This window comes from Zosterops lateralis (genome assembly GCF_965231275.1).
Source record: "Zosterops lateralis genome assembly, chromosome: 10".
Taxonomy (NCBI): domain Eukaryota; kingdom Metazoa; phylum Chordata; class Aves; order Passeriformes; family Zosteropidae; genus Zosterops; species Zosterops lateralis.
The window spans coordinates 1,217,102-1,232,686 of NC_139770.1; the positions used below are offsets into that span (position 1 = coordinate 1,217,102).

General features: G+C 48.4%; 1 protein-coding gene across 1 annotated transcript; it reads right to left on the bottom strand.

The window, feature by feature from the left end:
- Positions 1-1,098: 1,098 nt before the first annotated feature.
- CCNL1 (cyclin L1) lies at positions 1,099-13,415 on the bottom strand. Its single transcript, XM_083868285.1, has 11 exons — positions 13,126-13,415; positions 12,854-12,928; positions 12,587-12,696; positions 6,580-6,700; positions 6,102-6,166; positions 4,707-4,806; positions 4,475-4,579; positions 4,067-4,208; positions 2,918-3,029; positions 2,696-2,794; positions 1,099-1,960 (listed from the first exon to the last, which is right to left on the bottom strand). The coding sequence occupies exons 1-11, from the start codon at positions 13,378-13,380 to the stop codon at positions 1,609-1,611; spliced, it is 1,536 nt and encodes a 511-aa protein (XP_083724411.1). The 5' UTR covers positions 13,381-13,415; the 3' UTR covers positions 1,099-1,608.
- Between the last annotated feature and the right edge of the window lie 2,170 nt (positions 13,416-15,585).

Here is a 15,585-nt window from a genome sequence, read left to right on the forward strand (position 1 = left end):
CTGCTGTGCCCTGCAGGGAATGGGGAATTCAGGAGCCTCAGGACTGGCACCTGTCCCATGTCCCCCTGCTGAACCCACACAGATCTGAGGGCCAGGCTGTGACTCCCATCTGGAATTTGCTGTTTTCCCTCAGGAATCTCCTCCTGCCCGTCCCAGAGCTGGCACAGCCCTGCTGGGGCCAGGCCACTGCCCCTCCCTGGCTGGGGAGGAGTTTTCTCCATGAGGAACAAACTCTGGGCTGCCTGGGGGAGCAGGAGCTGGCCAGGTGCTCTGGAAGCACAGGGGGGTTTGTCAGTGCTCACACAAACCCAGGGCTGAGCCCTCCAAGGGTCACCCCAACACAAATCCCAAACCCAGGAATGTCCCTCTGCTCTGCACCATCCCAGCCTTTGTATCTGGGGGAAAAAGCTCCTTCAATTTCCATAGCAACAAACATTTTCCTGAGCACAACACACACAGAGCAGTTGTTCCAGACTGAAAAACAGTGGTAACCAAGAAACAGAGAGAGACATTTTCTCTTTTCCTCCCTGAAAATACACATTCACTTTCTGTATTTCCACAGCAGCAGCTGAGGGGGCCCAGCAGGACAGAGGGGGATTTTCTGCTCAGGTTTCCTCTCCTCTCTGAGATCTGTAGAACATCTCCCAAGAGCCTGGCACTGCCCCTGTGCCACCTGGGCCCTGCAGGGGAAAATTCCAGAAATGAGAGGCATTTTGGGAGAGCCCAGGGGCTCCAGGTGGGCAGGACAGCAAACTCCTCTCACCTGGAGGCTCCAGGTTTGGTACTACCTGAGCAGCAGCTGAAGAATCAGATCCAATTCCTCCTCTCCCCCTTCCAGCTCCAGGAATGTCCCAACAGCTCATCCCTCTGGACTTCAGAGAGGTCCATGAGGATTTTATTCCAACTGCTGCACCTCCAGGAGGACACAAACATCCAAAGCTTTCCCAGTTTTCCCCTCCCAACAGCAGCACATCCACACCCCCGTGTCCCACTCAGGCACAAGGGTCAGAGCCGTGGTGTGTAAGAAAACCAAGTTTAGTTTGCACACATTTGGCATCCAACAGGCAGTAAAAAAAAAGAAAAAAAAAAAGAAAAAAAAAAAAAAAAAGCTTTATATTTTATTTCTTGTAAAAATCTTTGAACACATGCAGACTAAAACCAGTGTAAGAAAGTCTCCACCATGTTTAAACAAATAACTATACTTAAATATAAGCGTCTGCAATTGACTGGTATAAAAATAAGGTACGTTTTGCTTTTTGTACAGAAATCCTTTCTCCAGTTCTCAGCTCAATAAACAATACACAACTCTAATACATACAATTGAAACCTGATCGTTTTTGCCACACCTCTCTGGGATACTGCTAAGGTATTATGTGCAAAAGTTGGTAACAGTTCATTTTTCCCCCAAAGAAAAAAAAAAAACAACAAAAAAAAAAGAGTTCTACACCTTTTAGAAAAGGAGCTGTGGGGGGATCAAAGCTGCAGTCAGTCAGTCTGTGGGGCTGGGAGCAGTCTGTGGTGGCTCAGAGGAGCTAAGCTCGGCTCAGTTGAGCCTGGCTCAGTCAGGCCTGGCTCAGTCAAGCTCAGCCCAGCTCAGTGGAGCCCGGCTCAGCGGCGGTGGCGGCCGTGCCCCGAGCGGCTGCTCCCGTGGTGTTTGCCGCCCTTGTGGGAGCGCTCGAAGGAACGCGAACGCTCGCGCCGCTCCCGGTGGTGGCCGCGCTCGTGCCGGTGCTTCTTGGCCGCCTCCGAGTGCTCCCGGGACTTGCTCTGCGAGCGGGAACGGGATTTTTTCCTCTTGTGGCCGTGCCTGCCCGAGCCCTTGAGCTCCTCGCGGCCGTGCTTGGCCTTGGCGTGCGGGGAGCCGTGGTTGTGGTGCCGCCGGGGGCTGCCGCTGTGGCTGCGCGAGCGGCTGCGCGAGCGGGAGCTGTACGTGCCCGACAGGCTGCGACGGTTGTTGTAGCTGAACGAGAGGCAAAGCAAATAAGTTAGTGCTTAGAGATCCAAATTGCTGGAGGAAATCAGGTTTTGGGCCTTGGGGGTAAGTGAGGGAGGACAGCGAGTGTCTCAGAAGCTGCTCCGTGGAAAGCTGGGGTTGGTGATGTGGGATTTAAGGGCGTTCCAACCCCAACCGCTCTTGTGGGTCTTTTAGTTGAGCTCGTTTGAAAATAAACAGCTCAAACTAAAAACAGAATGCAGCATCTTTTGACCACTCTGTCAACGCTGCCTTTTTCCTTCAGTGACTTCACTGAGATCCAAGTTGGCAACTTAGATGTGAGCCTGAAGATTCTTAGAATAGTCTTATCTAAAAAGCCAGCAGCTCTCACTGCATCCCTCTCCTCCCATGGCATGAGAGGGGCAGAGCCCTCAAGAGCCAGGCACTGCACCAGGGAACACTGTCACAAGGAGGCTGCACACCTGGGACACTCCTCTCCCCTTCCAAGGGCACTGTGCTCCCACAGATTGCTCTCACTTGTAATGGAATCGTTGGGAAGACGAACAAGGGAGGACTAACGCGAGCCCAGCACAGATTACGCAGGTACAGCGCAGTTAGCACAGGCTGATTTTACAGCCTGAACTCTGCAGAGCAGCTCCACAGCCAGCACTGAGTGCCCAAGTGAAGCCCACCTCCCCCTTTTGCTGTCCCTGGGCAGTGCCCAGCCCTGCTGAGCCCCCCTGCAGCCCCAGCCCCACTCACTGCCTGCGGGGGCTGTGGGAGCGCGAGCGCGACTTTGTCCGGGAACGGGAGCGGGAGGCGCTTCTGCTGCTGCGGCTCCTCTTGCTCTCCTTCCTCAGCCTGTGAGGACACAAACAAAACACTCTGCTCAGACACTGCCACGCCACACCAGTGCAGGAGGAGCTCCTGCTCTTCAGCTGAAAGCATTTCTGCTCAAGTACAGATCAGGAGGGTTTTACTTACCCGTTGTAAGGGCTCTTTGAGGTTTGCTGCCTCTCTTCTGGCTCTTTTTTAATGGTTTTGGTATTCATGGACACTGGAGATTTCTCTTCAGCTTTTACTTCTCTTGGGGAAGCTAAAAATTAAATTTAAATTCAAAATCAGTTCTTCTTTCATCCTTTGTCATAAACACAGTGTACATCCCTCACTCAGGTACCTTCACTGGGATTTGCACTAAGTGTAGACATGAACTCTAAATCTATTATTTCATCCCATCTCTCCATTTGTATTCACTCCTGGAATGGGATATTGGTGGGGAAATCCTCTGCCTGTGAAGGAGAACAGCACTGGGACCTTCAGAGCACACAGCCATGCTCACCTGGGGCCAAAAGGTACAAACCAGCAGCTGCCCCTGTGCCCCACAATAGAGAACTTGTTACCTTGGCATTTATTTCCAATGCTATAGAAAGGATTAAACCTGCCCAGTAAAATGACAGATTTCATCTTTATAACAATGGCACAAATATAAATGAGTAACAAATAAAATTATTGAGGTTAATATGTCAGTCTGTCCAGAGATGGATTCACCTTTCATGGAAGGGCTGTTAAGCCCACCAGAGCTCCTGCTTTCAAACTTTTCCAACCTGGGTTAATCACAGAAAACACTTCCCTTGTTCTGTGAGAAATTCACACTGCCCAGCCCAAAGACCTCTGAAAAGCCAGGACTCCTCAGCAGAAATTAAGAGTTCAGACAGCCTGGCCAGTTGAAAATCCATGTTCCATCTAATCCCCTCTGATGCCAAGGCAGTGCTGGGCCTCTCCCTCCTCCATTTCCTGCTCACCAGCTGTCAGCCCTCACTGCAACAAACAGTTGCCAAGTACATTAAAAACAATCAAGGGAAGGAATTTTAACAGATATCTGCTGCAAAAGGGGCCATGAAGGCTATTGCAGCACCCCCAAATTAAATCAAAAAAGCCTCCCTTCACATCACAGAACACACAGCAACTGCTGCTTCATTATCTCACTCTCTTAAGGGTGCATATTATTAATATATCACTCTCTTATCTGGGGAAATATAAATAAAACATCTTTCTTTCTAATATGGTTGCAAAGTTTTGAGACTGGTTTAAAAAAAAAAAAAAAAAGTTTTTCTGTTTACAAAACAAACTTACATGGTTTGGATGCAGGAGAAAAGCCACCCAGTGTTGAGAGTGCTGGAGTTCCATCTGGATTTAAACCTTTTGCTTTCAGTTTTGCCTCCTGTAGTGCCATTTTTCTCTTTTCTACTTCTTTATCCAAAAATTCATAATTGGGCTGTGGAAGTAAGAACCAGGTAAGAAGCTGAACTAATGTAAATTCATATTTCATCCCATTTCTGAAAAATACTGAGTTGGCTTTTAATGATCTGCCCAGTAATTTAACTTCCAGAATTTGTTCTCTCCTTAGAGAAGCCCTTCCCCATTAGTACTAAAGGGAATTAATTCTTCTGTATTAGGCATTCCCAAACTTTTCTGGACACCCATAACTCAGCTCAAGCTGCACTGAGCATCAAGCAGCAACACCCAAGATGTGAAACTCACCTTCTTTCTGGTATAAAGTTTTAGGGTTGTTAAGCAAATCTCCTGAATCTCCTCTTCCGTGGTGCCAAAGAGCAGGAACCAGTGGGGACGGGTAGGCAGCGGGATCTGAAAATCAAACAGGGAGAAGCTTAATGGAGATTCCAGCTCGGGTTCTGTTGAAATATCTCCATGAATTCCCTGGAAAGCAGAGCAGCAGCACTGGAGGGCAGAGCTCAGGGCAGCCAGGGCTCACCTGCAGGGCTCTAGCAGCGAGGTAAATGCACGCACACGCGATGGTCTCCGGCTGGAAGCGAACAAACACGTTCGTCCGGAGGCTGTCGTTCATGTAATTCCTAAAAACACAAAGCAGCACAGGTTGGAACTCCAGTCTGCTTCTCTTTTAGAGGATAACAATACTGGAGACTCAATTGACTTTATTATTTTTTCTGTTGTTACATTAAAAGTGTGATTTCTTTTGGGTTGTGCTGGATGTTTACGTGTGTCACTCTGGGACAAGTCTGCAGCACTGCCAGTGTTTTAAACCCCAAGGCAATAATGTGCAGCACTAAATCCAAATAGTGTGGTAGGGCCACTTCCCAGGTTAAATTACACTGAGAAGTGTCCACTGAGTTACAATTTAACAAGTACTTTGCATCTGTCCAGCTGATTGCCTTAAAAAAATCAATGGGTTTGTATTTAAAAAAATCAATGTAGAACTCAAGAGCCATCAGGAGAGCAAGGTGTATTTTCAACCTACCATTATCCAGAGGCTACATGCAACCTGCAGAGTTCATACAACTCTGGCTGCATTTCAGTTTTGTGTGCTTTGAGTCACTTTAACTCCATCCAGGGAGATGCACCCCATTTGCCCGCTGAGTGTTGGCAAAGATGTGTGAGATAGAACTGGGCCCTGAGCTCCTGTGGTTACACAGGGCTGGCACTGTTAATAACACAAGCCCAGAGATGCAGAGAACAGCAGAGCTCCTTGGATTTCTCAATTCCCAACACGGGAGAGAGCCCAGCAGTCAGTGAGTGAGGACTCTACACCCCCACGCCCAGCCTGGCTGCTAAGTGAACATGCTGCATGCACTGTCACCCTCTGTTAAACTCCAGTTTAAATGTTAAACCAACTCCAAAGAAACGCTGGCAGAATGGTTCCCCCACGTGTCCTTTTTAACATACAGCAGGTAGGCAACAAAGACATCGAGAAACAGTTGTAACAGTTACTTCTAGAACCAAATATACAAATCCTGGCGCCAGGACAGAACTAGGAGGTGCTGCCCGATGGCTTTGGGTGACGGCAGTGAACTCGCTGAGGCTTGCACTGGCTTGGCTGGAGAGAAGGGCAGCCAAAGCAGCCATCCCCAGGTCATGGGCTGAGGTGCAGAGGGCAGAGCTCTATGACTTACCAGCAGGGACTACCCTTCAATCAAAGAGTAGAAAAAAGAACAAAGTTAAATTGAGTTCTCCATCGCCCCGGTGGAATCAAGCCATGAAAATAGTAAGCAGAAACAAGCACCACGAGATTTGTCCAAATGTGTTTTGGGTGGTAACTTACATCTCATTGCTTTGTTCATAGGGATCAGCAGGCTTGTTATTTCTGTTACTATTTTCCTGGCTAGGAAAAGAATGGAAAATAGCAACTTACCAGGCTGTCTGTACCAGGGTTTGATTACGTTCACATTCTAGGACTTGTAAATACATAACAATGATCTGAGGAATAAGGAGGGGGGGAAAGAGAAAAAAGACTCAGTTTCAACACATAAAGCAGGAGTAAGGAAGTAAATATATACATATGTAGAAATAAAATTAAACAGTATGCCCAAGCAATACTTCTCTCCAAGCACACACTCTAAGCTCCCCCATCACCCCATCACATTCAGACAATTCTTTATTTCACTACTTCTCCACTATTTTAAACCCAGCCAGCTTTACCCTTTCCCAGGGCAGTGACTTTTATCAATACAGCTGTTTGCCCAAGTACTCTGGCAAAAGCATTAATAACCACAGGAGAATAAAGAGAAGAATTCAGGTCATTCTGACACCTGTGTTTCTTGTTCCACAGCTCCCAGTGATGCCACCAAGGCAGAGCAAGAATTACAATTACATTATCGTTGAGAACTCACCTTATGAGGATGCTTGACATGAACACAAAATCCCAACTCCTTCAGTACCCTCCTTTCTGCTTTGATTACTTGATTTTTGGTGTTTATGTAGTTCTGATCAAGTATCAGGGGGCTTGGAGTCCTATAGTTTGCAAGAAATAAAATCAAAACTGTTTTGCATATCCAAAAACAACGGCAACTCTGTTTTCCCTTCCAACCAACTAATGGCAACAGAAACCGGTTTTCAACTCCTGCAAGCAAGTTTAAGCATTAATCTTGTGCTGTCCAAGTTTAGATAAACTAGTTTAGTTGCTGCTTTTGGCTAGCTACAGATTAGATGGGCTGAGATTAAAAAAAAAAAAATAATAAAAATAACCTTCTGCTCCTGTGTATGCAAACTGCACTGCTCCAGCTGCTGGAAGGAGTTGGCTCCATGGGGACACTCCCAAGAACTTTTCCTCTCCGTGGCAGAGGTGGCAGAAGGAATCCTTTGCCAGGCAGGATTTCAAAGCAGAAGGAAGCCAGAACAGGGTTCTCATTGGTATTAAAGTAGCAACTTGTGCTTTAGAAATTGCAGTTTCCTACACTCTGCAGAGCAGCTGACTGACCCTTCAGAGAAGCCAGCCCTGCCCTGAGATGTGTGAGAAGTGAGTGAAGCACAGAATTAACCTGGGACCAGCAGGGATCTGCCTGGACTCTGGGCCTGCTCCCCTGTGCAGTGGTACCAGGGATGATCCTGCTGCTGTTTGCATTTGTAAAATAACAGCTCACTCCAGAGAGAGATTTCAAACTCCAGCACTGTCAACCCTAATTCCTTCCAAATCCAACCCCTGAACTGTCCAGAGCATGTTTAACCACAATAACCTTCTGATGCACAAGTGTCACACTCCATATTCTTTGTTTTGTCTGTGCTCAGACTTGACCTTTCAACATTCCACACGGGATATTTTAATCCACTTCCTCCTGAAGACAGACCAGCTTTTTTTCCCTCTAATATGCCTCACACATTCCATGTGCTTTCCAAAGCAGAATAATGTTTTTGCAGCTCTTTATGCTCTAATAAACCAGTCTGTGTACATGATACACCCCAAGCACTGGTGACAAATTTATTTTACATTACCTTCAAAAGAAAAAAAAAAAAAAGAAGTAATGCAACGTGGATTCAAAATACAGCTTTTTGTTGTGTCAGACAAAATATTTCACTGCCAACCTGCAAATTCCATGAGTGGATCTCACTTCTCTTTCCTGACAGGTCACAGAACAGAAAAAACACTCAAAAAGCAAGGTTCTCACCCCAGGGAGAAAGAGTTAATTTAATGACAAGGCTGGAATAATCCAGTTTGTGACACAACCTCTGCAGTCACCTGGACAGGCACTGATGGCTGTGGGCAAAGGACACAACAAACTCCTCTAATAAAATAATTTTGTTTTATCACCATTCTCCTGAAGCATGAGCTGTCCCTGCTCTTCCCAAGGGGTTGAGATGCAGCTCCCAGCTCTGGAATGAACAACTGCAGCTCCCTGGTGCCAGGATGGACCTGCAATTCCAGCACTGTCTCATTATAGAAAATGCCAGGCTTTCCATATTCCAGCAGAGTAACTTCTCTAGTTAAGTGTTACTCTTACTCATCAGGGCAAGTTTACCAAGTTTTTAATTTCAGCTCCTCTAAATAAAAACAAAATCAGATTTTTTTTTCTTTTGTTTGTGTTGGTTGTTTTTCTTTTCTCCCCATAAATTAACCGAAAGAGAAAAGTTTGAGAAGCTTTTCTTTAGGGTAAGGAATACTTTACTTGAGTGAGGAGCTGATTTTGTCTGAACACTCCAGCACTACAGAGACAGACTGAACACAGAGCTCTGGAGTGGGAGAGAGGAACAACCAGGCTGAGTTCTTCCCATCAGTGAAGCTGATTCACTCCCAGCTCATTCCCCATCAATTTTACTGGTGTTGATAACACTTCCTTCAGTACTGCTCTCCACGATTTCATCTGGAGATCACTGGCATGAACAGGATCTGCAGAGCAGAGTTCAGGAGTCCAGGCTGTCTGTCAGCAGAAAGCTTCATCACAGGTGGGAGATGTGGGTTAAACATTTAGGACAGCCATGATTTTATCTATTAAAACAATCTCCAGTGCAGTCAGGATCACCCACCACCTTGCTCATGTCCCTGCATTCCCTGAGAGCTCTGGGGGGAAGTTAAGGTGGCTCCAAGTGCAGCAGGACAGAGAGGAGCCTTTGCTTTATTTTAAGTTTTCTCTGTCCTTGCACAGGGCCAGGAAACCCAACGTGCCAAGTGTGCTTTGCTTTACTCTGCTGTCCCACATCCCTCTGGTCACAAAGTCCTACAGCCCTAAAAACCAGCAGTTTGTCCAGACAGACACAGCCTCTTATCCACTCATGGAAAAATAAAAATCTGCAGGAAGATTTAAGTGTTTTACTGCACCTTATTACTGGCACAAGTCAGGTTCTCCACTGCATCGATTCACCAATTTAATACTTTTGCCATTAACTCTGCAGTGTTGGTAAACAACTATTTACAAGTTTAGAAACTTCAGAAATTCTCCTTTGAAAAACTTCTTTGTTTTCTACTAAGAAAAAAAGAGGAACTTTGCCAGTGCATTTGCTGCACTTAATTCTCAGTTCAGTAATTATCTCAGGGCCATAAACAAACCAGAGAAAAAGAATTTATAAGCTTATATATGAAATATAAGCTCCAAGCCCTGTGTAGCCAAGGAGTGTTGCAAGTTCCTACTTGGAATCAGCTCCTACAGATCAGCACTAGAGCTCCAGACAATTTTTTTATCTTTAAGAACAGAGCACACAGTGGCCCCTCTGGGAAGTCAATCCAACACTCAGGATGCAAAACTTGATTGGGATTTAGACTGTGTAACAACCCAGAAGATTTAACACACATTGTAGCGTGTTTGTAACAATAAATAAATTACAAATACCTTTTTTTTAAATCACTCTGAGAAATGAGACCTAAGTTCTCCACAGAGCTGCAGCTTTGTTTGGTGCAATATTAAACTCTGATGTCTTTGGCATGACTAATACCTGGAGGAGCAGTGCCCTGCGTGGAGTTTTGTTCCTAATGAGCAAAGCACTTGTGACAGGTACAGCAGAGCACCAGCACCTGGTTCCAAGGAGCAGAGATCTGTTGTGCTGGCCAGTAAAAGAACACCAGTTCTCTGTTTGTCTCCAGGATCACAAGCACAAGCAGCAGGGCTTTGCAGGCAGTCTGAAGGCACTAAGGATGTGTGGCCCCCGAGTGAGGAAGAGCTGACTGAGCACCTCTCAAAGCACCGTGTGAGATTACAGCACCACACCAGTCACATTTCCAGTCTCGGGACCTTCTGCGGCTTTCAGGCACAGTTAAAAGAAATAAAAATCAACTTAAAACTACATTCTATATGTTAAACAACAGTTGCACTTTGCTCAGAACAGAGAGGTTTTGGCACACAGTTATTTCAAAAGCAGTTTTTCCATAGTACGAGCTTTTCTCCATGCACACAAACATTTTTTACATGCAGTTCTACATCACATATGCTCGTCAAAGATCCCAAAGAAAATATGCTTGTCCAAAACACTTATTTAGCTTTTTCTTACTTCTCAGCATTAGAAATACCACCTCAGTTGGCTACATGTCTCATGAAAAGAAAATTCCAATGCAATTCCCAGTTCTGCAAACAGGTACATAGAAGGGACTGCTTACATCATAATTGATAAAAATGTACAAATTCAAGACTTCTGTACCCTTGTTTTACTGTGAATTCAAACTGCAGTTATACAGAGCCAGAAAGTGGAACTAAGAACCCAAAAACTGGTTAAGAAAGAAAGCAAAGCCTACCCAAACTACCCCAAAATTCGTGTGCAGGTTAAGAGCTTCAGTTAACAGAAAATGCTAAGACTAAAAAAAAGAAAAGTACAGCAGCCTTTTTCAGTTCTGGGTTGTGTGTGAGAGACTAACTACAGCCTAAGTGTTAGCTTCAGTAAAAAAATTATTAAAAAAAAAAAACAACAAAAAAAGAAAAAACAACAACAAAAAAAAGGTCAAGCTAGTATTCTAAAAACCTGGACAGCAAAGAAAAAAGCTTATAACAAGATACAGGAGTTCTTCCAAATGGTTCACCAGCGGCCAACCTGTTAGTCCCCCGATTCCAGTGACCTATGCTCAGAGCACTGGCTTCTCCTTGGGGATTTTCGATACTTCACTCACTGTTGCCATGACGACAGCTTCATCTTTATGTACCACTCCACATCACCCAGGCTTTGGTAAATGTAGCTGGTCGCTGTATAGTCGGTTGCAAGGGAAAAAAGAGTTGAAGTTAATAACGTGTACAGGTGATGGAATTGTCAGCTTGTAAAAAGTACAGAAAAACGTTTACATCCTGCTTGCTACAAAAAAAAAAAGGGGGGGAGTTGTGCGAGTCTGAATGAATGTCAGACTGCAGCGTTTTTTAAGGTTAATTTCATGCAGATTCACTCAGAATCGCAGAGCAACAATACCCATTTCTCCCGAAAATAACGGGTAGCAGTGCACGATTTCTCTGGCCGTGATGCACTTTAGGCACCACGTAACATGCACAAGTTGGGATTTGGAACAGGCTAGCTGGAAAGATTTAAATTCACAGGTTAAGTTCAGTTCCTCTGATCCTGCACGATAGCACAAAGAAACGGCTAATTTGTATTCTCGTTGCAAAGAAAAGCAAAGGCATATGATTAATTAACCTTCACTGCCTGGACAGAGGCCAGAACATTACTAATCACTGAGCCTGCTCCAGTAATTCCAATATCCAGACTCCCTTAATAACTGGAGGACAATCCCACTGAATTCACACCTGGCATAACTTCACAGAGCTCTCTCAGGGCCGTCGGCTTTAAAGGCCAGACAGAACAAAGCTGAATTCCAAAGTGTAACAACAACTCTTCCTTCTTGGATCTACAACTAACTAGGACAACACCATCAGGAAGGTGGCCAAAGCTTTTTCAACAGAAGCACGACCAGGATAAAGACACCAACAAACAGCTGGCTGCCCTAAGGGATTTCTACTCTGTTTCTCAGAAAAGCTTGCACAAACACGAGTTTAAATTCCTGCCGTCACTTGGTGACACGGGGCGGGAAATAAAGTGTGAATTTAACATTGTAGCTGAGAAAAAAATCCTTTTGTAACTACGGAGTACCTGAAACTTTCAGCAATCAGGCACCAGAAGCAAAGCTGAAGCCTCCAACCCCAGACTGTGACACAAAATGAAGATTTTGCTGTTTAAACAGCAACCTAGAGAATTCTCTCCCTTCAACCACGCCTTCCCTCCTTTCAATGTTATTTGCTTTACACACAAAGAGCAGCATTAGGCACTGAGAACTGGGACAGCTCTACCCCACCTGCAGGGCCAGGGGAGCCCCCACTGCACCAGGACAAGGCAACTCTCACTTTCTGCACCCAAAAACGCCTTTCAGCCTCCCAGACTCAGCTACAGCTCCTCACCGGTAAAGCTGCAAACGCTGCCGGCCACACCAGGCCTTTCTTCACTTTATAAAATGGCTTTTTCTAGAAGGCAACATTGTCACCGCTCAAAATTCAGCTTCTTAACAGGTACTTTTTTAGCACCACAAAGACACCTGGGCAGCCACAGACTAACGAGAGAAAAGCATCAGGACTGCTGGTTAAAAAACTGGAGAATACACAGCAACTCACCGGCTACTCACACCTAAAGCTACCTTACAACAGCTACGAGACATCAAAAAGATCAACAAACGTACCTAAAACTACAACCGTGGTCCTAAAACTAGAACCAATACTTGCCAATCATAACTCGTAGCTAAATCAACAAGGAAAACGGGTCTACACCAAGTGAACCAAAGCAGAAGCAGCCGAGATTGCACTGTACTGCCTACACAGCAGCCAACGGGCACTCCCTTCTCAATTTTAGGTCGTTGAACTTAGCCTGGAAAAATACTGTGAATTGAAAAAACTGCAGCGTAGATTAGTGGTTAACAGGTGCTTATGCTCATAACGAAGCTGATCTTACCTTTTTGCTCTTAACTGCCGCAAATGATGGAACACGTTGATCACGTCCCTTATCCGACGAGGCGCCTCTTCGATTTTGGACGCGAGATTGATGCAAGCCATAGCAACAATCTGAAAAGAAGCCCCGTTTCCGTTAAGCAAACAAATTTCAGCCCAGATTAAAAAAAAAAAAAAAAAAAACAACAGAGAATTACGCAACTAAGAAGCAAATCCGCCAGGCTCCGCCCGCGTGGCCGCCCCGGCCGCCCTCTCCCGGTGCCGCGCTCACCTCGAAACTGTGCTTGACGAAGGACTTGGAGTAGAAGAACCGATGGAACAGCACCTGCCCCGTCGCCATGGCCACCTGTGAGGGGAGAGCAGGAGGAGGAGAAGGAGCGGAGTCAGTGCCCGGGCCCAGGCGCCGCCATTTTGTGTGAGGCGCCGCCGCCCCCCCCGCGCCGCCTCACGCCCTTCCCGCCGCCACAATGGCGGCGCCCGCCCTTCCCTTCTTTTCCTTTCCCTTCTTCCCCTGCCCCCCTGGAAGCCCCGGCGAGGGCCCACCTGCGGCAGCCGCAGCAGGATGCCGGCCGCCTGGATGAGCTCGCAGCCCAGGATGCGCAGGTCGGTCTCGCACTGCAGGTCCAGCCCGTCCTGCATGGAAGGGGTGGGCGAGAGCCGCTCCTCCGGGATCAGCGAGTGGTCGATGGTCAGAGACACCTCGGAGTAGAGCCGGTCGCCGATGAGGATGCCCGGCGGGGCGGGAGGCGGCGGAGCGGGGGCGGTGGGCGCGGCGGGGCCCGGGTGCGCGGCGGCCATGGCGGCGGAACAGAACGGAACGGAACGGAACGGGGGAAAGGCTGGAGTCCCGCTCCGGGTCCGGCTCCGCTCCCGGCGGCGGCCGCGCGCCGACTGCGCGGGCCCGCCGCCTGACGCACGCGCCAGCGCCGCGAGAGCGCGCGGGGGGCGGCGGGAAAAAAGAGTCCGCGGGGACACGCCCCGGGAGCCGGGAATGGGGCGGGGAACCGGGAACGGGACAGGGAACCGGGAATAGGGCAGGGAACCGGGAACGGGACAGGGAACCGGGAATGGGATAGGGAATGGGAACGGGACAGGGTACTGAGAATGGGACAGGGAACTGGGAATCGAATAGGGAATGGGAACGGGACAAGGAACCGGGAACGGGACAGGGAACCAGGAATAGAGCAGGGAACCGGGAACGGGACAGGGTACTGGGAATGGGGACAGGGAACCGGGAATAGGACCAAGACCGGGAATGGGAACGGGACCGGGACAGGGAACCAGGAATGGGACCAAGAACTGGAAATAGAACCGGAACCGGGACTGGGACAGGGAATGGGAACAGGACAGGGAACCGGGAACGGAACTGGGACAGGGAAGCGGGAATAGGACCGGGAGCGGTACCGGGACAAGGAATTGGGAACGGGACAGGGATCGGGAACGGGACCGGGTATAAACCAGTGCAGAATAACACCGGGAGTGGGAATGGCGCTGGATCAAGGGCGGTTTAACCCCAAAATCACCGCAGTCGCTGGGGCTGGACAGGATCTGTCAGGGTCAGTCCAGTCCAGCCCTGCCATGGGCAGACACCGTACCGAACAGATGTATAAAATACAGGAATATCACATTGTGGTTAACTGGGGGTCCTGGATCCAGGCCCTGTCTTACAGTTTTTAGTACTTGGAATATGTCATATGGGAAAAAAAACCCCAAAACCCCACATAAATTTGAATAAAAATAAGGTGATTGTGGGTTATTATTGGCCAAAGGTGGGCTGCGCCTTTCCAGACTGGAAACGTCCAGCGGAAAGTTACCTCCGACTTCGTTGATTAAAGAAAAACAAAAAAAAAAAAACCAGCTCCCGCCGTTTCAACCGTTGTAGGTAATAAATTCCCAATAAATGAGGAAACATTCCCACATGGCGAGACGCGCGGAAGAACACAGCGGCCGAGCCGAGCACGCCGCATCCCCGGCACACCGCGGGGCGGCGGCACTGGCAGTGTCCCGGCGCCAGCAGTGTCCCAGCGGTGTCCCGGGGCTCCCGGCCAAGCCAGGATGTCGCGACATGTCCCTTTTGTCACGACCGGGCGGGACTAGGACACCGGGGCCAGGCCGGGCGGTTGCGTCACTTCTGGGAAGGGCCGCAGCACAGCCGCGCGCCCCGGATCCCTCCGCCGCCCTGACCGCACGCGCGCCAACCGGGAAACTCCCGCCTCCTCAGCGGAACTGCGGCTTCTGATTGGCTCGCCGGGTTTGAGTGGCAGCGGCGCCTGAGGGGCCGTGCCCGCCATGTTGTGTGGGGAGGAGGCGGCGGTGACCCCGCGTTGCCCGTGCCCACGGGGGTCACCCGAGAACAGGCACAGAATGGCAGAGGTTGGAAAAAACCTCCAGCGTCGAGTCCAAGCTGTGACGGATCCACACCTTGTCACCCAGCCCAGAGCACTGAGTCACATTCAGCCCTTCCTTGGACACCTCCAGGGATGGGCACTCCAAACCTCCCTGGGCAGCTCCTGCCAAGGCCTGAGCTCCCTTTCCATGGGGAAATTCCTGCTGCTGTCCAAGCTGAGCCTCCCCTGAGGCCGTTCCCTCTCCTCCTGGGATAAGATCCCAAATCCCCCTCCAGCTGTCCCCTCCTGTCAGGGACTTGTGCACAGCCACAAAAGTCTCCCCTGAGCCTCCTTTTCTCCCGGCTGAGCCCCTTCCCAGCTCCCTCAGCCCCTCCTGGGGCTCCATTCCCTTCCAAAGCTCCTTCAGGATCCCCAGGATCAGCCATGAGGAGGAGGCTGAGGTGCTCATGGTCTGCTCGTCCTCTTCAAGGAGTGTGGAGCCTTATTTATCACAATCACAGTCATTAATAAACTTCCCCAGTTTTACAAATACATCTTTTAGAAAGGTCTCCGCAGTACGTTTGGTTTTTACCTTCCTTTTCCTGTTATAGTTTGGGGGTTCAGAGTCTGTAACAATCACCAAAATAGTGGGGGTTTTTTTTTAATGGAAATAAAG

Excerpts from the sequence above, each read along its gene's own strand:
- CCNL1 (XM_083868285.1), bottom strand. The coding sequence starts at position 13,380 with ATGGCCGCCGCGCACCCGGGCCCCGCCGCGCCCACCGCCCCCGCTCCG. Across the intron at positions 12,929-13,125 it reads TCCTGCTGCGGCTGCCGCAG|GTGGCCATGGCGACGGGGCA; the intron begins GTGGGCCCTCGC and ends CTCCCCTCACAG. Across the intron at positions 12,697-12,853 it reads TCGTCAAGCACAGTTTCGAG|ATTGTTGCTATGGCTTGCAT; the intron begins GTGAGCGCGGCA and ends GCTTCTTTTCAG.